Raw genomic sequence first — 21073 nt, 5'->3', positions numbered from 1 at the left:
AGGAGTGGAGTTATGGTAGTGAAGGAGTTATGGTCAGTGAAGGAGTTATGGTATGTGAAGGAGTTATGGTCAGTGAAGGAGTTATGGTCAGTGAAGGAGTTATGGTCAGTGAAGGAGTTATGGTTAGTGAAGGAGTTATGGTCAGTGAAGGAGTTATGGTCAGTGAAGGAGTTATGGTCAGTGAAGGAGTTATGGTCAGTGAAGGAGTTATGGTCAGTGAAGGAGTTATGGTCAGTGAAGGAGTTATGGTCAGTGAAGGAGTTATGGTCAGTGAAGGAGTTATGGTCAGTGAAGGAGTTATGGTCAGTGAAGGAGTTATGGTTAGTGAAGGAGTTATGGTTAGTGAAGGAGTTATGGTTAGGGAAGGAGTTTAGGTCAGTGAAGGAGTTATGGTCGGTGAAAGTGTTACGTACTTGCTCTCCGAGTCCAGAACCATAGCAGCAACATAGTCGACATCATCACTTAGAAGTATTTTTTTGCCGTCTGTGTTGTCCGAGTCTGCCGGGAGGACGGCAATCCAGTGTAACAGAGGATCACTCCAGTAGAGATTCCCAGAAACGAAATCGTAGTCCAGTTTACAGATGGCCCTGGACAGCCCCTCGTACAGTTTGTAGGTCTGGTTGATGGTGGATACTGTTTGGTCGTTCAGTGTCGTGGTGACGTTCTCCCATCGGTAGATACTGTTAGTATGGACATCTATAAAAAACAGTCTATTGCTGGCCGGGTCTGGCACCAGGGTCGTTATTAGAATGTTCTCCTCTAAAAACGGGTGCTGCGTACTGGCAGTGGCTGACGTCATCTCTTTGGGGTCGACGCCCTCAAACAGCTCCACGTGGCCTGGGTAGGGGAAAGGGAATAGTGACACAACGATACCTTTATTGTAGGTCATTGTGGCAGGAGCGGCTGAAAAAGACAACAATAACGACAAAGATTAGCTAAAATAGAATAACCTTTTCTTGTTCATTATGTTTCTTTCGAGAATATTTTTACTGTGAAGGAAGTGACATGCATGTTTATGACAATTTGAAAGACAGACAAATCCCAGTATCATCGGCATTTAATGCCTTTATGTTCTTCCATCAAAAAGGAAAAAATCCTAAAATTCATTAACTTATGTAATGTTTTACTATGGAAAACTTTTGAATGGAATGGTTTTACTTAGTGCATTAAAGGTGAAACCGGACGCGGATAGACGCTTTCTAGAATGTTCGGCTACATAGATCCTGACTACAAACGTATATTCCAAACATAAAGAGAAGAGCTGCAAGGCATGTTTAGTGTAATGGAGGGTTCGGAAACCAGATGTCGGGACAACAAAATGCTTTACAAATAAATCGAAAATTCTTTTTACCACCATACCATCATGGATTGGAATTGAATTCCATCTTATGCTACCTCCGTGAGTACCATTTCGCCTTCTTAGAAATACACTCTTTGGCGACTTATATAAAAATAAATAGCATCATATGATTAAGGCATACTTCGGGTATAATATTTAAGGGAGAGTTATCATAATCAGCTTCCAACATACAAACACACGAACATACCACAGTCTCTCAAAACACACGCGCGCTTCACACACACAACACACTGCATACAAGACAGACCCTGTCTATGCATAATACGTATATGTAATCAACCAAAAAATTGCAAAACAACATGTCACTCTTCAGGTCCATCTTTGGAGGTTTGTAGCAGTTCAGGGTCAAACTTTCCATCAGAACACATTGGAGGGTTTCATAGAACATGGAGGGTTTGGTTAGCAGTTGGCAGGGTCCAAACTTTCCATCAGAACATTGGAGGGTTTGGTTAGCAGTTGACAGGGTCCAAACTTTCCATCAGAACATTGGAGGGTTTGGTTAGCAGTTGACAGGGTCCAAACTTTCCATCAGAACATTGGAGGGTTTGGTTAGCAGTTAGCAGGGTCCAAACTTTCCATCAGAACATTGGAGGGTTTGGTTAGCAGTTGGCAGGGTCCAAACTTTCCATCAGAACATTGGAGGGTTTGGTTAGCAGTTGGCAGGGTCCAAACTTTCCATCAGAACATTGGAGGGTTTGGTTAGCAGTTGACAGGGTCCAAACTTTCCATCAGAACATTGGAGGGTTTGGTTAGCAGTTGACAGGGTCCAAACTTTCCATCAGAACATTGGAGGGTTTGGTTAGCAGTTGGCAGGGTCCAAACTTTCAATCAGAACATTGGAGGGTTTGGTTAGCAGTTGGCAGGGTCCAAACTTTCCATCAGAACATTGGAGGGTTTGGTTAGCAGTTGGCAGGGTCCAAACTTTCCATCAGAACATTGGAGGGTTTGGTTAGCAGTTGACAGGGTCCAAACTTTCCATCAGAACATTGGAGGGTTTGGTTAGCAGTTGACAGGGTCCAAACTTTCCATCAGAACATTGGAGGGTTTGGTTAGCAGTTGACAGGGTCCAAACTTTCCATCAGAACATTGGAGGGTTTGGTTAGCAGTTGGCAGGGTCCAAGCTTTCCATCAGAACATTGGAGGGTTTGGTTAGCAGTTGACAGGGTCCAAACTTTCCATCTGAACATTGGAGGGTTTGGTTAGCAGTTGACAGGGTTAAACAGTTCAACAACTAAACAAATGAACCTAGTAAACATGAACTCTTTTTGTCGCGAAGGCTGCGACTGGAGAGAGATAGGGATAGGACTATCATAAAGTAAAAAAATCAAAACTTTAAGAGTATGCCAAGGGGTAAGTTCTGCCTTGATCTCATAGCCTTACGTGGTTACTATGGTAACATTACTTACAAATTAAGTGGTGTATGTTCATCAGAGTGTAGAGATATGTTAGCGGGCATATACACAGTTCGTTATCATGTATTGATTTCTCTCTGTTCTTTGGGGCCCATTAACTACATACAGGTTATTTTATATTTAAAAAATAACCTGTTTCTTCTATATTAAGTGTCTATTGAGTCAGCGTTTTATTTTACTGTGTGGTTTTTGTTTTCAATTTTTGTGAGACAAATTGCGTTGTTAAATGGCGTCTGTTGTGCTGTTTTTCGTTTGGCGTATTTTGTCAAAGTTTTGAGGACTAGATTGTTCCGGGTTTTTTTCTAACAGAAAATACATATAGATTGCGCATAGTGATATTTATGACAAATGGTTGCCTGTATCATTGTCCCATAAGTTAAAATAATCATAAAATGATAAGGTCGTATTTTACTTTTGTTTATAGCACGTCATTCACAATCTTTGAAAGATTTGACGATCTGGTAGAGAACAAAAGTGTCTTAGTCATATCCTTGTCGCGTCAAATGCTGTCATGTTTTAAACCAAACAAACGGTTTTTTTTAAATATTTTTGTATATTTAATTTGTTTCGTCGAAAGTGTTCAAGTACACGGCGAAAGTGCGTAGTAGTGCTATCTAAAGTTCCTTCTACAGAGGCAAGATGAGCGACGTAAACAAATGTTATGTAAATATCATATTTATCATGTAAATCCTACCACAAAACATCACGCTTTACGTACACAGTCAGAAAAGTTCAAATTTCACATCCGCTTACGAGATCAAAAATCACATATCCCTTCTTTTTCTGAATGATTCATTAGTTCGTGAAGCCTTCGAATCCGTCAGCTTTTGCCAAGATTATTTGAGGCATTGTATTCGCGTGTGTTATATGTAGATTCCACACAAACACTTTATGTATAATACGGCTCAGACAGCTAATGACAGGAATATAAAAAAGATAATTACACTGTATATTTTTAAGATAAACAATAATATGTACACAGAGACCTCATTATATTTTGACGATATCGCAAAAAGCCATGTGTTGTTGGCTCACAACAAATGTATCTGGTCACGTGACATTTCTTATTTAGGTGTTTGAAAGTTTCGGAAAAAAATTAGAAAACAAACTGCTCTATGCTCTCTAATTTATTTTACAAATAAGAATATGATGTTTTTATTGGAAAATGAAAGTAGAAATTTCCTTAGTTAAAGATAGTAAAACCCAATGAAATCGATGTCCGCAGCGAGAGTCTATGCCTTAAAAGACTAGGGTGTTATTGCAGAACATACTCTTGTAATACTGACTTCAAATCGATCCGAAAGTATACAACGTAACTGGATGATTAAACAATCCCTGTGTTATATACTCGTGTAAAAGTCGGACGTCAGGTGTACACACTCTATACTGATTCTCGGACACAAGTGTGATCACGACCAGTTACCGACAGACTTATTAACATATGATTGTACGTCTAGAATTACACGAACCGCTTCCCTATTGTAAAACATATTCCGCCGCTACTGTACAGATATCAGGGGATATGTTTTATAACTCCTAGAACCCATATAATTACTGGTTTGTAAAACTCCGAAACGGAACCAGATGTTGACAGGTTCGCGCGCACTATGGAAATGGGTCCACAAAGTGCACTTCACTAGTTTAATAGTATTTTTAATGTTTCTTTCAATTGTGCGAAGTTAGACATTATATGTTGTTTTGGTACACAAGGCCAATCGTTACAAAGCGCATGCGCTTACACCCGAGCCAGCACTGCCGGGCATATCCTTGTACACTTATAAGATGTTTTGTAACCGTCTCGAGTGTGTCATGCGTGGTAACTATTATTAGACAAACATCATAACCAGTTGTGGTTTGTTAAACTATGTCACTTGACAGGCGAGGCAGCATGTTCCGCCTTGGCGAACCCAAAGAAACTTAAGGGTACGACTATTGTGAATATTTTGGAGACATCACGAGGTCGACCTTTCTAGGTCAAGGCAGTGCCTTACTAATGCAGACCTTTTGGAAGTGTCAACATTGACTAGATGGCAGACTTCTGTTACCCTTGTCTATCAGAGGACACACAAAGGCTCTTTCATTACTTTTAAGATATACCAATCCATCATACCCAAATCTACCAACAGTCGAGAAAGCCATAGTGTGATGTGTGGGAAATGAAAACTGCAATTCAATTCTGTTGAAAAGTAAAATAAACGCCACAATTTATTTGAAAGAAAGACTTCTGCTTGCATTTAGAATATGAAAATGTTTTCTTATAATGTAATTTTCTCTGTTTAGCGTCAAACTCTCTTTTATCAAGTTTGTAAAACGTTCAATATATGTTCTATTGTGTCGTATAAAAGTAGAATGAGAACATCGTGACGAAGGTGTCTGGACGTAACAACACGTCACGGTTCTGTCAGAATCACAACAATATTGATATTCAATTGATACACAAACATCCGAGGTCCTACGGTATATCGTGGCAAGGGACATGATATTACCTTAGACAGCTGTTTACATGTCAAACACGGATTTAGGCCGCAGGTGAAAACATTTTTTTCCTTTTGTAGATTACTAACTTAAATTTTAAGTCCATTTGACTCCCTATATACATCACATATAAGTCCTTGTTCAAAAGGCTTTTCAAAATGTATTATCACGAAACATCAGACGACGTTCTTCTCTCCTACATGTATATAAGCATTCTTACTGTGCTCCGTAATTAGCTGAAGACTTCCAACCCATCGTCATCTATCGTTGTAAGCTTTCTTTGCCATAACATGTTTTATAGGCCGCTTTGCTGTTAGACGTTTGATTCTTGATTTGTTTCATTTAATACTTTGCTTTAAAACATTTAATTGTCTTGTATTTGGTCAACATGTTGTTTGAAGAAACCATTGTCTGCAGTGTGTTGCTGTCTGTTCCTAATAATTTATATTGTGGTTCTTTGTCAATGTGGCACGTCGAACAATACGTCATCCCTTGAAGTCTACTTCGTGTATAATTCAATTTATAATTATCATTGTGATTGCTGAAAGAGTTTGATATTGGTATATTAGTTTTATTTCTGCAGAAAGCTGCCTGTAAAACAACAATGCATACGACGGCACTCCAACTGTGATAAGATGTTGAGAATGCTGCAATGGATGAGAATGATTATAAACAAAACGATGTGTCTTTTTACGAGAGGGAAAATTCTCAGTACTTGCAGCTACTGTAGACTGATTCGAGTTACATCAGATGCAGTAAGGATGCAAGACATTGAAAACCCATCTAAGAATACTCCTTTTACAATATCCTTAGCTAATAAGCGAGTAACAGAATACGGGGCAATGTCTCTGTATAAACCAAAAGAGTTAAAGAAGTAATATCAACAAGATTTTCCAGATGATCCGGCCTTCGGCTGCAACTTGCCGAAGGATAAATTGCGCTCCATTGTTCTGTATAGTTTAATATTTGTTTACTTTGTCCCGCATTACTGTTCGTATCCTATTATGTAATCGTGTTCGTTTTGTATGTCTTGATAAAGGGGCAGATCGCCTCGAAAATTTGACAATTTTGTTTTGTCCACACGGTTGATATTACTTCCTTGTCCTATATATAAACCATAGTCATATATATATGTATATAATTAAGTTTGTGAGTTCCTTACATGACTTGTACGGTTTGAGCCATTCGTTATTGTTATTTTTTTAATATATATAAATATATATGTAAACATCGGAGTAAGCACGAGAGAGACTACACTTCTTCAGCAGACAGGTACATCGACAAATGGAAATTCGAAGTAATTTGGTCTATGATTTCAACAATAGTCAATTTAGAGCACAGCCCAGGTTTCCCGATCGTAAGACAGTAATACCATGTGATTATGTCCCTTGGTTACTGTAAAACCTTGTTCTCAATGGTCCAACTTCCGTACTGTAAAACCTTGTTCTCAGTGGTCCAACTTCCGTACTGTAAAACCTTGTTCTCAGTGGTCCAACTTCCGTACTGTAAAACCTTGTTCTCAGTGGTCCAACTTCCGTACTGTAAAACCTTGTTCTCAATGGTCCAACTTCCGTACTGTAAAACCTTGTTCTCAATGGTCCAACTTCCGTACTGTAAAACCTTGTTCTCAGTGGTCCAACTTCCGTACTGTAAAACCTTGTTCTCAATGGTCCAACTTCCGTACTGTAAAACCTTGTTCTCAGTGGTCCAACTTCCGTACTGTAAAACCTTGTTCTCAATGGTCCAACTTCCGTACTGTAAAACCTTGTTCTCAATGGTCCAACTTCCGTACTGTAAAACCTTGTTCTCAATGGTCCAACTTCCGTACTGTAAAACCTTGTTCTCAATGGTCCAACTTCCGTACTGTAAAAACCTTGTTCTCAATGGTCCAACTTCCGTACTGTAAAACCTTGTTCTCAATGGTCCAACTTCCGTACTGTAAAACCTTGTTCTCAATGGTCCAACTTCCGTACTGTAAAACCTTGTTCTCAATGGTCCAACTTCCGTACTGTAAAACCTTGTTCTCAATGGTCCAACTTCCGTACTGTAAAACCTTGTTCTCCATGGTCCAACTTACGTACTGTAAAACCTTGTTCTCATGGTCCAACTTCCGTACTGTAAAACCTTGTTCTCATGGTCCAACTTCCGTACTGTAAAACCTTGTTCTCAATGGTCCAACTTCCGTACTGTAAAACCTTGTTCTCAATGGTCCAACTTCCGTACTGTAAAACCTTGTTCTCAATGGTCCAACTTCCGTACTGTAAAACCTTGTTCTCATGGTCCAACTTCCGTACTGTAAAACCTTGTTCTCAATGGTCCAACTTCCGTACTGTAAAACCTTGTTCTCAATGGTCCAACTTCCGTACTGTAAAACCTTGTTCTCAATGGTCCAACTTCCGTACTGTAAAACCTTGTTCTCAATGGTCCAACTTCCGTACTGTAAAACCTTGTTCTCAATGGTCCAACTTCCGTACTGTAAAAACCTTGTTCTCAGTGGTCCAACTTCCGTACTGTAAAACCTTGTTCTCAATGGTCCAACTTCCGTACTGTAAAACCTTGTTCTCAATGGTCCAACTTCCGTACTGTAAAACCTTGTTCTCAATGGTCCAACTTCCGTACTGTAAAACCTTGTTCTCAATGGTCCAACTTCCGTACTGTAAAACCTTGTTCTCAATGGTCCAACTTCCGTACTGTAAAACCTTGTTCTCAATGGTCCAACTTCCGTACTGTAAAACCTTGTTCTCAATGGTCCAACTTCCGTACTGTAAAACCTTGTTCTCAATGGTCCAACTTCCGTACTGTAAAACCTTGTTCTCAATGGTCCAACTTCCGTACTGTAAAACCTTGTTCTCAATGGTCCAACTTCCGTACTGTAAAACCTTGTTCTCAATGGTCCAACTTCCGTACTGTAAAACCTTGTTCTCAATGGTCCAACTTCCGTACTGTAAAACCTTGTTCTCAATGGTCCAACTTCCGTACTGTAAAACCTTGTTCTCAATGGTCCAACTTCCGTACTGTAAAACCTTGTTCTCAATGGTCCAACTTCCGTACTGTAAAACCTTGTTCTCAATGGTCCAACTTCCGTACTTAAAACCTTGTTCTCAATGGTCCAACTTCCGTACTGTAAAACCTTGTTCTCATGGTCCAACTTCCGTACTATAAAACCTTGTTCTCATGGTCCAACTTCCGTACTTAAAACCTTGTTCTCAATGGTCCAACTTCCGTACTGTAAAACCTTGTTCTCAATGGTCCAACTTCCGTACTGTAAAACCTTGTTCTCAGTGGTCCAACTTCCGTACTGTAAAACCTTGTTCTCAATGGTCCAACTTCCGTACTGTAAAACCTTGTTCTCAGTGGTCCAACTTCCGTACTGTAAAACCTTGTTCTCAGTGGTCCAACTTCCGTACTGTAAAACCTTGTTCTCAATGGTCCAACTTCCGTACTGTAAAACCTTGTTCTCAATGGTCCAACTTCCGTACTGTAAAACCTTGTTCTCAGTGGTCCAACTTCCGTACTGTAAAACCTTGTTCTCAATGGTCCAACTTCCGTACTGTAAAACCTTGTTCTCAGTGGTCCAACTTCCGTACTGTAAAACCTTGTTCTCAGTGGTCCAACTTCCGTACTGTAAAAACCTTGTTCTCAATGGTCCAACTTCCGTACTGTAAAACCTTGTTCTCAGTGGTCCAACTTCCGTACTGTAAAACCTTGTTCTCAATGGTCCAACTTCCGTACTGTAAAACCTTGTTCTCAGTGGTCCAACTTCCGTACTGTAAAACCTTGTTCTCAATGGTCCAACTTCCGTACTGTAAAACCTTGTTCTCAGTGGTCCAACTTCCGTACTGTAAAACCTTGTTCTCAGTGGTCCAACTTCCGTACTGTAAAACCTTGTTCTCAATGGTCCAACTTCCGTACTGTAAAACCTTGTTCTCAATGGTCCAACTTCCGTACTATAAAACCTTGTTCTCAATGGTCCAACTTCCGTACCATCGTGGAAGAGTCATAGTGTTCAGCTTAAGCGCAGCGAATATGACACAACCTCATTACAAAAAAAGTTTTGCTTAGAAACATCAAGAACCATCTGCCAGGACAAAAGAACATTCTTCCGTACTCATCAGACACTAATTTTCAATCATGTAAGGAACTTTAAATACACTTGCTGCTCAACGTCCGGTATCCATTCACGCAAATGTCCTGTACTTCCGGCATGTAATCAGGCGCGAACATAAATAGTCATTAGCCTTCTACAGGTTGTCCAGCTTGACATTACATGGTGTACTGCCATGTTATTATCGCCATCAGACAGGTAACCCACTTTGTTGTACGTACCACATTGGACCGTAAGATCATGGCCAAAACGTTGGTCGGTAGCCCTTACAAGCTTATGCACTTTCCGGCAGGATGGCCGTGTTATTGGTTATCCTGATGTTACCCTGATTATGTAGGAGTTCCCGGGCTTCTTCCTCTTGTTGTTGATTTGTAGCCATTTGAGGAGTAAGTAGCAAATAATGGGGCTGTATAGCTTCCCATTAAAGTAGTAACGAAATCAAAATTATAGATCAGAGTTATCAGCTAATTACTCTAAAGGAAAGCTTACAAAGTTTTACTACGCTTTAATTTTAGTTTAACATCACAAAGAAAATACTTTTTTTACGGCAATTTAACAATTTCCATTTTGTATTGCAAGAATATGTTTTGAATATTAGTTTTATGTCGTAGATACGAGAAGACTGAACAATGGATGTATGTAATCACCCTAGTACACATGTACTCCCTTAACGTTTCTTACTCCCTGTTTATCAATACCCCCTCGTCTGTACCCGTCCTTCGTAATATTTTTGTATTTGCGATATGTTACCTCACTCCTGCACTATTATTTATTACGAATATCAATATTTACCATCTCACATCTTATTGAAACATAACTATACCCTTATAGAGTCAAACTATCAAACATAGATAACCTTTTACTTGCCTAAGACATCTTCTACAGAAAAGAAAATAAACTACAAACATCCCCAAAAGACCCAAGTACTACCCTAAACAATCTGTTATGTCCAGATATGTGACGATGACGAGTCACAATGGAGATATAGACATATGTGTTCGTGTCACTCTGATGTGTGGCATAACTATATTTCTCAATTTTAACGGTTAAAATAAATGAGCTTCGACCAGTGAACTTTTTCACGCCCTACTTACTTTGGAGAGAGGTATGTATATTGAGTTTTAGTTCTACAGGTATGTAAAGTGTACCTGACTGGCGTTGATGACTTTGATATAAATGTCGTTTACGTAAAAGCTGTATTGGAAGCCTGCCAATATCAATACAAATATGTGTAACATCCAAATTATAAAACAGGATATTACTTTCAAACCCAACCACCAAGTCTAATAAAACTATCTTCATCGCAATCACCAACCTCCTCGTAAGGCAACAAAAACTCCTTATGTCGTTGTGTAATATAGAAAATCTCTTAATTCACCATTGCATAGTCATTCAACTCCCAAATGTCGCGATCAACCAAATTGCAATCATGTCGTGTCATGATTAAGATAAAAGAAAAGTATCAAACGAAGACATGTTCAAACTATTCAACCCAAAAAGTGACAAGTCGACTAAAACGAAAATGCCAACTAAATCATACATTAAGCTGGTAGCTTTTTTCAAACAAAACCATTAATAGCCTTAGTAGACAATATCATGCAGCCTGATGTGAAAGTCAGTAGTTTACTGCAAAGCGAAGAAATGTAATTAAGAAAGTTCATACAGTAACATTTTAAGTTATATCAATAGTCTAGATAAGACAGTAATGGCCAACCCTTAATATAATCATTATACATTGAATATTAGTGATTTAGTTGTAAGCTAGGTAATCTAGTATATGTATTTAGTGTTTAGCTAATCATATTATTCTATTGATAGATCGCATGTCCTTGTTATTATGAGAATAGTCTCCGCTATTTCCTGTTTCGTATCTGACAGCAAAACAGTTAAATCTAACACTTCTATTTACGGAAGTATATTATCGAATCAAATGTCGTCTATATTTTCTAAGTGCTGAACATATCCACTGAATATCAGGTTATCTGTCCTACTCTAGCAATACATGCCAAACGACATGCACATTAATATCTATTTAATTCCTTTCTTTAGAATCCAGTTGTCGTTTTTTCACAACATGACGACGCGTGTAGAGATCGACATTATTACAAAGAAATGGAAATAGTTTAATGGCTTTAGACATTACATTTTAAAACATCACGTATTTCTATTGCATACTTTAAACATTAAAACTTTTATGCGTGCAGAAAGATAAATATGTATTGCTGGAGATTTGGGGTTACTTTAGACATTACATGTATTGCTGGAGATTAAGGGTACTTTAGACAAATCGAAAAAGCGTCCCAAACACATCAGTATTCAAACAGAGGAAATTATTTCGGTGTGTGGGGTTTCTAATATTCACCTGTATTAATGCATTAACAGGTATTGATTCAATGATGTGAGTCTGGCGACTTTGGTTCATTAATGTAACAAATCAAATCGCGTGTTCACACATACAAACGACAGACATTAAATCTAAAGCATACATTGTATTTGATGTTAAGTTTGTTCAGACACCAGATACATCATACCTCTGTCACATGTACTGGATATTTAATTGAAATGTAAACAATACAGTATATTCTATACCGAAAAGTCAATACAGGCTCCGAGTTTAAACTAGTAAACATAACGAATAATTTTGAATGCATTTATTCATGTAGAAATAACATTTTGGCATTTCGTTCGCTTATCTACGATTTCATTAACATTTCAAATGTTTAAATCCTTTAATAAATGTAAAGAAGAAAAAAAATGTAGAAACCGAAAGGTAAGGTTTATAATTGTTTAAAAAAAACCACCTCAATATGTTTCTTCTGTGGTTTAAAAACCAAAGAGTTGGGACTTTGTTTGTATATCGTCATGTAATATCTAAATTTAGGTCTGTAACGTAACACGGTCCGGAAAAGTTCGGAATATTGATCATCTGTACCAGAACTAATCACCGGATACCTGTACTTCTCCCCCGAGTTAACAACAATACGTGATATCCAGGTATATTCATTATATATTTATATAATACTGTCGACTGGTGGGGAAACATACAAAGTCTAAATGCTGGGAGACAAACATTTATAAAAAATTATAGTGCACCTTCAGTCTGTGTTGTGAGTTGATGTAAGCTAGGTTTTATATCCTAACCCAGGTTTTAAACCTTTATAATCTGTAAGCTACATAGCCAGTTCATGCCGATATTAAGTATTTATAGCTTCAGCACCTGAAGTTAGAGTCAATGTTCTGGGTCAGATCGATCGCCAGTAACAGTGAACAACACAAGACGTTATGCAGAAATACACAGGTGGACATCTGTAGCCACCAGTACAGATTCTCTGGCCTTGAGTCTCTCCTACATTCACTTGACATATGATCTTCGAAAGACTTCCATGTATCAGAGTTAATAGCAGTAGGATGTTGGTGGGTTGGTGGTCAACGTAGAGGGATTTACATAGGCAGTCTCTATTTTCAGTAATAGCAGAATATTGAATATTCTTAATCAATTTAAGCATTAACACTCAACTGTAATACGTCATTGGGATGCATTCCACAGAATATGTTTATAACACATTTGACTTGATGTTAATTATTTTCATAATCAACGCATCCAGCATGGCTTTGCCAGTCGAGACAGTTTCGTCGATTTAAAAATGAGATACACCTCACCATAAAAAGTTTTGCGAATTGATAATTTATGTCAATGGATAAAGAGTCAAAACACATCGTGTTCTTTGATGATGATTGATGATGATCGTGATTTGATGAACGCAATCATAAATATATTGATTTCATTTATGACCACCCCCACCCCCCATATTCAATATATATTCATTTCCAAAAGATATTTTAGAAATTAACTCGTGTGACCTTGAAATGTAGGCCAATGTTTCGTTTTTAAACACATTTTGATAAATTGACTGTACTGCTAATGGCAGAAACCTAGACTCTACAGCGCCCAAACTAAATGTCTTTTCAAAATCCATGTTTATATATATATATATGCACATGTAATACTTTAACCCAATTTAGCTCGAATTTCATTGGTCCAAATAAGCTGAAAAAGAACAAAATCTGCAAATAAACTTCTTGTAATTTTTAACATCAGAATTCAAAGCTATCAATTATTCAACATTCTTGAGTATTGACTCAGTAAATATCTGTTTTACAGGTAAATATATACCCTTAATTAACTACAGGTAAGTGGTGAATATGTAACTCTCGTTTGTAGTTGTGTTTCTTTGGGTTTTATTAGTTTAACGTCCTATTAACAGCCAGGTTCATTTAAGGACGTGCCAGGTTTACTGGTGAAGGAAAGCCGGAGTACCCAGGATTCGAACTCCACCGATGCCCTCTATATGTTTCTTTGGTAAACAACCTTTGGTACAATATTATACGGCCAGCAACAATCAAAATATGACTAACCAACATGTTCCAACACACATACAATTAAATGGTTTAAATCTGCATGAATTCCACGAAAACAATTCAAACTTTCAAACTTCTCTGCTCACTATCTGAGTTTAAACACATTCATAGCAAAATGGATAATGTGGTATAATATATCAATCGATATGTCAGAAAATTATATCCTCACCTAGATGGGCTTATAATACCAAGGGTGAAGTTTGAATGCCACGTACTATAGGGGAATGAGCTTTGACAAGCTTTTTATTCATTACTATTTAATGGTCAAAATAGGAGTACAGTGACCTGACTGGTGTGCGTGATACACAGTCTTAACTAGGCGGAGGGGGTACAAATAACAAATAAGAAGTCCCAGTGCTTTTTAAAATAGGAGATAAAAACAGGATGAGCTTTTACTGAAATATAGGCCAAGTTCAAAATATAGGTCAACGTAACCTTGTTTTTTTCTTACAAGTAGGTCAATATATCAAATCATAGGTCATGGTGACCTAATTTTGATACGTCTCATAACGACTAACCACGCTAGGCTTAAACATCAAGTTTGAATTGGCAGACTTTGCAATATTCTTAAGCTTTATAGGAAATATATTGGATACTCATTTAGTGGCTTGTCCAAAATTAACTGTTATTTTTTCCCCAAAACTAATATGGTGTTAGTAGCGTTTTCTTGTTTATCTTTCCATAGCCTTGATAAGCCATCAATAATTCATAATTTAGCAATGGTTCGTAATGAAATAAGGTTTAAGATACCGAATTAAATAATACTTCAACAAAACATCAATATTAGACATCGTTCAAATCGTTAGTTCGCTGTCCACAAATATTCCGATGCTGAAAATCTTAATCAAACATTGTTTAAAAAGTATAACATAATTTCAGATAAACAAAATACCCTGAAGTTGATGAAAGCTTACACATTATAAACCTGTATGCTCGCCTTGCATAATTACAATAGGGACAGAGCCATATATACTCCATCAGTTTGTTCACGTTTCTTTAGATAAATATTCTAACGTTAAAGATCTCGAGCATATTTGTATTATGATATCTAAGTACTGTAAAGTCGATAAGCCCTCAGACTTTTGACTGATTCAAAAAAGTTAAAGGCACAAACCTCTCCCATATTTGGCTATGGGTAATCATTGACTTGTCATAAAGAATTCATTGAAACATTGAAATACGTACACTGATGTTTTGAATACAATTTAGCTGCATTTTTCGTTTCTTCATTATCATAAAGGAAACTTTGACGGGATACATTTATGGGAGATGAAGATTAAAACAATCAAAGTTATTCCATGCTGTGCCAAACTTCCTGGTTTAAAGTTAAGACGTAACACTATTACACAGAGTTATAAAATCACCTATCGATCTCGATCTGTCGGATATTGGCGATACTATGAAACGGTATTAACTGTTTTCATCTAAAATCAAAATTCCATGAAGCAGACAATATATATGGATGTGTATTCATCGTTTTGGATTACATTTTGTCAACTGACCCTTAACTATATGCTATTGGTTTATTTTACCTATACGTGCTTTTTTGACATGCACTAGACATAATCGTATAAACAATATAATTGTACACAATGAGTCCAGTCAGCCTATCCCAGGTGTATAATACTCGACTATAAAAAACGTGGATCTTTGGAATGGGTATTTTCAATACCAAGAATCTACTTCAAATAGCATACGTAAAATACATTTGTACAATACCTACAAGTTGTATCGTATGTTGTAAGTCTGTTGGATATGGAATCGCATGTGCGATGGTCTGTTATACCACTGCTACAGTCGGAAACATGTCAGTACAAATCTGTATTGTCAATAATGAAGCTTGATGGTACAACAACGACAATGTCCTCGCCAGATTTGCTATTTGTGTAACGTAAACAAGGTTTAAATAGCCATACTGATCCTGTTGAGCTTATTTATAAAGGAATCAAGCCCTGGTCCTCTGGTCATGTCTGGCGTAGTAACAGGTTACATTTTGTGGCCAGACCATATATAACATGGTTAAACACACAAGGACACCAACCTCTGTTGAAGGTATTCCTACATTACTTGTGAGAATGGTAGTCTTCTCCTTCAAACTTCTCTAGATTTTACAAATGAATAGTATTACAACAAATACAATGCACAATATAGTACATTTGGTTTTATTATATGAGTGAACTTTAATGTACACCTAATTTCTTCACAGAAAAGGGAACATGACTATACCTTTACGTAACCGCAATTCTTTACATAGTAATACCTGTGTTTCAGGACTCAAAAGCAATATCAACCTATAGGTGTCCCGGCATATATATAGTGATGTCCGGAATATGGAAAATCTCCCGGTTTTCGAGTTGAAATCATAATAAACCATTGTGTAGACACATTTTATAAAATGAAAATAGGTTTCTAGCCGATTTTAAGTTTTTCTGTATATCAAAACATGGACTACAGGCTACGGAAAACTTTGGATTTCAAGCTGAAATCAGTGAATGTATCTTGTGATCAACGGATTGCAAAAATTTAAAAAATGACGAACATCTATAAGATAGACTGACTGGTATAACAAACAATAAAATAATATCTTAATAATCCCAGCAATAACCATTAATTAAGCAGGAGCAATGATCTGATAGGTAAGATGCCCATTTTGTGCGATAAACAGTAACTTATGTTGTTTTGTTGTTGTGCTACACAATTTTCAAAACTGGCTGTGAATCGCTAGATCAGTAATATTTACGAATCCATCTTAGCATTCCCTGTAATAATATTCTCCTTGAAACTGATCGACATCACAGGAGAAGATGCATCGTGTTATTGTGTTTATTGTTCGTGATTATCGAGAAAGAATTCCACTATTCCCCTAAATGTGGATGTGATGAAATTACTAAAATAAAACATCTTTGATCTGATCTACAATTATATCAAAAGTCCCAACAGTTTACAAACTGCAATATATCCCCATATATATAATAATATTCGTGCCCTGAGCAATTTGGCCTTTTTTAAGAAAATTGATGTTCGAATTGAACATGACGACTTTATAGATATGTAAACTTGTTTTCTCTCTTTTTTATCATTTTGTGGTGTCTATATCATTGTATACAGAATACAGGTGGCATCACGTTATACAGTACAGTGTCCAAGTCGATCAATAAACTCATAATATCTTAATATGACGTATCAAAGCCTGCTGTGGTTTCTGGGATGACATTTTGCATAATGGATATTGTAGACTGTTTAAAATAGCATTAATGAAAGTCAGAAGTGGGAAGTGGTGAAATACAAGATGGAATGTGTCTACTCAAACGGTTTTCATAACAATAGTTAGAACAAGGGCAATCTCCGTGATATTGCTGATAAAAAGAGTCAGGGTACTTTGGTGCAAGGTATAGGTCAAAATGTAGGTCACTGTGAACTACAAATGGTATCAAAATATTAAACTTATCATTAAGTATTCCATTGGTAAACAATATTTATTGATTCATTTCAGATATATTTAAAAGATCAAAATAAGTGTTGGAAAGCTATCTTTGGTTAAATGTATGGTATTGAGATCATCAATGACAATGACAGTTTTATTATCATAAACTGAAGTTTACAGTGCAGAGAGTTCCATACGGTACCTAAATAGATAGATCGTACGTTTACCACTGGAGATAAATCCCAACCGACAAAACAACTGTTTCCATGACATCAGTTGATTGCTGGAGTGTTTGTGACTTTGTATATACATCTTCACCAAGTCATCTGGTCATATCCCATTTCATGTTACTTAAAAATATTGAAGACGCTGGTTTTAGTGTTATGACGACTGTTGATATTGCTTTCTATATGGGTAATTTGATATTTCTATGGTAATTAGTAAGGATGTATTTTTGTTTGGCATTGAACTCCTAAATAAACCCTAGAGTTTTAGGCGATACACGTAACCGGTTAATGCCATAAACCCTAGAGTTTTAGGCGATACACGTAACCGGTTAATGCCAGTCTCTTTATACCCGAGTGTACAAAGATTCCCCGATTATGTAACATGTCTATTAGCTGTCATTATATATGTAAGACGTAATTACGGCGAGCTGGTAAATTTAGATTTTAAAGCTTATCGTGAAACAAAAAGGTTTATTAAATCCTTTGTTTCTTTCTTCTATTTTAATAGACATCATCAACAGCATCCCTTTGACATAAAAAAGAATTTAATCAAAACATATCTACACGTTTTATTTATCAGTACATTTTTCCTAAATACACTCTAGTATATTACACTTTAATTAGACATTGCGTTATTAATACAAAAATGGGCGTGGTGTAAATATTTTATATATACATGATACTATCAGTAAATATTATCTGTCAGTACAATGTAATTATGGGTATTTTTAGCAGACACCGAAATAACGACATTTTAAGCAGGTATATCATTAGAAATGGTCATTCTTGTAAAAACCCATGGTACTATATTCACAAAATGTTTTGTTAAGGCATTGTATCATAAATATCCAATTTTTGTTTAGTAATATTGTCTAACTTTCGTTTAGACACTTTTAATCATAAATATCCATCTTTTGTTTTAATAATATTTTAAAGCAACCAACTTATTACTTAAACATTGTATCATAGATATCATATTTTATATATACATAATACTATCAGTAAATATTATCTGTCAGTACAATGTAATTATGGGTATTTTTAGCAGACACCGAAATAACGACATTCACTATTGACATTTTAAGCAGGTATATCATTAGAAATGGTCATTCTTGTAAAAAACGCATGGTACTATATTCACAAAATGATTTGTTAAGGCATTGTATCATAAATATCCAATTTTTGTTTAGTAATATTGTCTAACTTTCGTTTAGACACTTTTAATCATAAATATCCATCTTTTGTTTTAATAATATTTTAAAGCAACCAACTTATTACTTAAACATTGTATCATAGATATCCAACTTATTACTTAGGCAATGTATCATAAATGTCCAACTTATTATTTAGGTAATGTATCATAAATATACAACTTATTGCTTAGGCAATGTATCATAGATATCCAACTTATTACTTAGGCATTGTATCATAAATATCCAACTTATTACTTAGGCATTGTATCATAAATATCCAACTTATTATTTAGGCATTGTATCATAAATATCCAACTTATTACTTAGGCAATGTATCATAAATATCCAACTTATTACTTAGGCAATTGTATCATAAATATACAACTTATTACTTAGGCACTGTATCATAAATATCCAACTTATTACTTAGGCACTGTATCATAAATATACAACTTATTGCTTAGGCATTGTATCATAAATATCCAACTTATTACTTAGGCAATGTATCATAAATATCCAACTTATTACTTAGGCATTGTATCATAAATATCCAACTTATTACTTAGGCAATGTATCATAAATATCCAACTTATTACTTAGGCAATGTATCATAAATATCCAACTTATTACTTAGGCATTGTATCATAAATATCCAACTTATTACTTAGGCATTGTATCATAAATATCCAACTTATTACTTAGGCATTGTATCATAAATATCCAACTTATTACTTAGGCAATGTATCATAAATATCCAACTTATTACTTAGGCATTGTATCATAAATATCCAACTTATTACTTAGGCATTGTATCATAAATATACAACTTATTACTTAGGCATTGTATCATAAATATCCAACTTATTACTTAGGCAATGTATCATAAATATCCAACTTATTACTTAGGCATTGTATCATAAATATCCAACTTATTACTTAGGCAATGTATCATAAATATCCAACTTATTACTTAGGCATTGTATCATAAATATCCAACTTATTACTTAGGCATTGTATCATAGATATCCAACTTATTACTTAGGCATTGTATCATAAATATCCAACTTATTACTTAGGCATTGTATCATAAATATCCAACTTATTACTTAGGCAATGTATCATAAATATCCAACTTATTACTTAGGCATTGTATCATAAATATCCAACTTATTACTTAGGCATTGTATCATAAATATCCAACTTATTACTTAGGCAATGTATCATATAAACTATCAACTTATTATACTTAGGCATTGTATCATAAATATCCAACTTATTACTTAGGCATTGTATCATAAATATCCAACTTATTACTTAGGCAATGTATCATAAATATCCAACTTATTACTTAGGCATGTGTATCATAAATATCCAACTTATTACTTAGGCAATGTATCATAAATATCCAACTTATTACTTAGGCAATGTATCATAAATATCAACTTATTACTTAGGCAATGTATCATAAATATCCAACTTATATTACTTAGCATGTATCATAAATATCCAACTTATTACTTAGGCATTGTATCATAAATATCCAACTTATTACTTAGGCATTGTATCATAAATATCCAACTTATTACTTAGGCAATGTATCATAAATATCCAACTTATTACTTAGGCATTGTATCATAAATATCCAACTTATTACTTAGGCAATGTATCATAAATATCCAACTTATTACTTAGGCATTGTATCATAAATATCCAACTTATTACTTAGGCAATGTATCATAAATATCCAACTTATTACTTAGGCATTGTATCATAAATATCCAACTTATTACTTAGGCACTGTATCATAAATATCCAACTTATTGCTTAGGCACTGTATCATAAATATCCAACTTATTACTTAGGCATGTATCATAAATATACAATTATTACTTAGGCATCATAAATATCCAACTTATTACTTAGGCAATATCATAAATATCCAACTTATTACTTAGGCATTGTATCATAAATATCCAACTTATTACTTAGGCATGTATCATAAATATCCAACTTATTACTTAGGCATGTATCATAAATATCCAACTTATTACTTAGGCATGTACTAATATCCAACTTATTACTAGGCATTGTATCATAAATATCCAACTTATTACTTAGGCATTGTATCATAATATCAACTTATTACTTAGGCATGTATCATAAATATCCAACTTATTACTTAGGCATGTATCATAAATATCCAACTTATTACTTAGGCATTGTATCATAAATATCCAACTTATTACTTAGGCATTGTATCATAAATATCCAACTTATTACTTAGGCACTGTATCATAGATATCCAACTTATTACTTAGGCATTGTATCATAAATATCCAACTTATTACTTAGGCATTGTATCATAAATATCCAACTTATTACTTAGGCATTGTATCATAAATATCCAACTTATTACTTAGGCATTGTATCATAAATATCCAACTTATTACTTAGGCAT

General features: G+C 35.5%; 2 protein-coding genes across 3 annotated transcripts in view; one reads left to right on the top strand and one right to left on the bottom strand.

Annotated features, from left to right (window-relative positions):
* Positions 1 to 21073, top strand: part of LOC138320526 (uncharacterized) — a 288019-nt gene that overhangs the window by 207401 nt on the left and 59545 nt on the right. The window lies entirely within an intron of this gene.
* LOC138322086 (very low-density lipoprotein receptor-like) overlaps positions 1 to 21073 on the bottom strand; it is a 28415-nt gene that overhangs the window by 3776 nt on the left and 3566 nt on the right. The window contains exon 2 of the mRNA XM_069266141.1: positions 414 to 903. Coding sequence (XP_069122242.1) covers positions 414 to 903 — 490 coding nt within the window. The remainder of the gene's footprint in view (positions 1 to 413; positions 904 to 21073) is intronic.

This window comes from Argopecten irradians, chromosome 4 (genome assembly GCF_041381155.1).
Source record: "Argopecten irradians isolate NY chromosome 4, Ai_NY, whole genome shotgun sequence".
Taxonomy (NCBI): Eukaryota; Metazoa; Mollusca; class Bivalvia; order Pectinida; family Pectinidae; genus Argopecten; species Argopecten irradians.
This window is presented reverse-complemented; position numbering and strand designations above follow the sequence as displayed.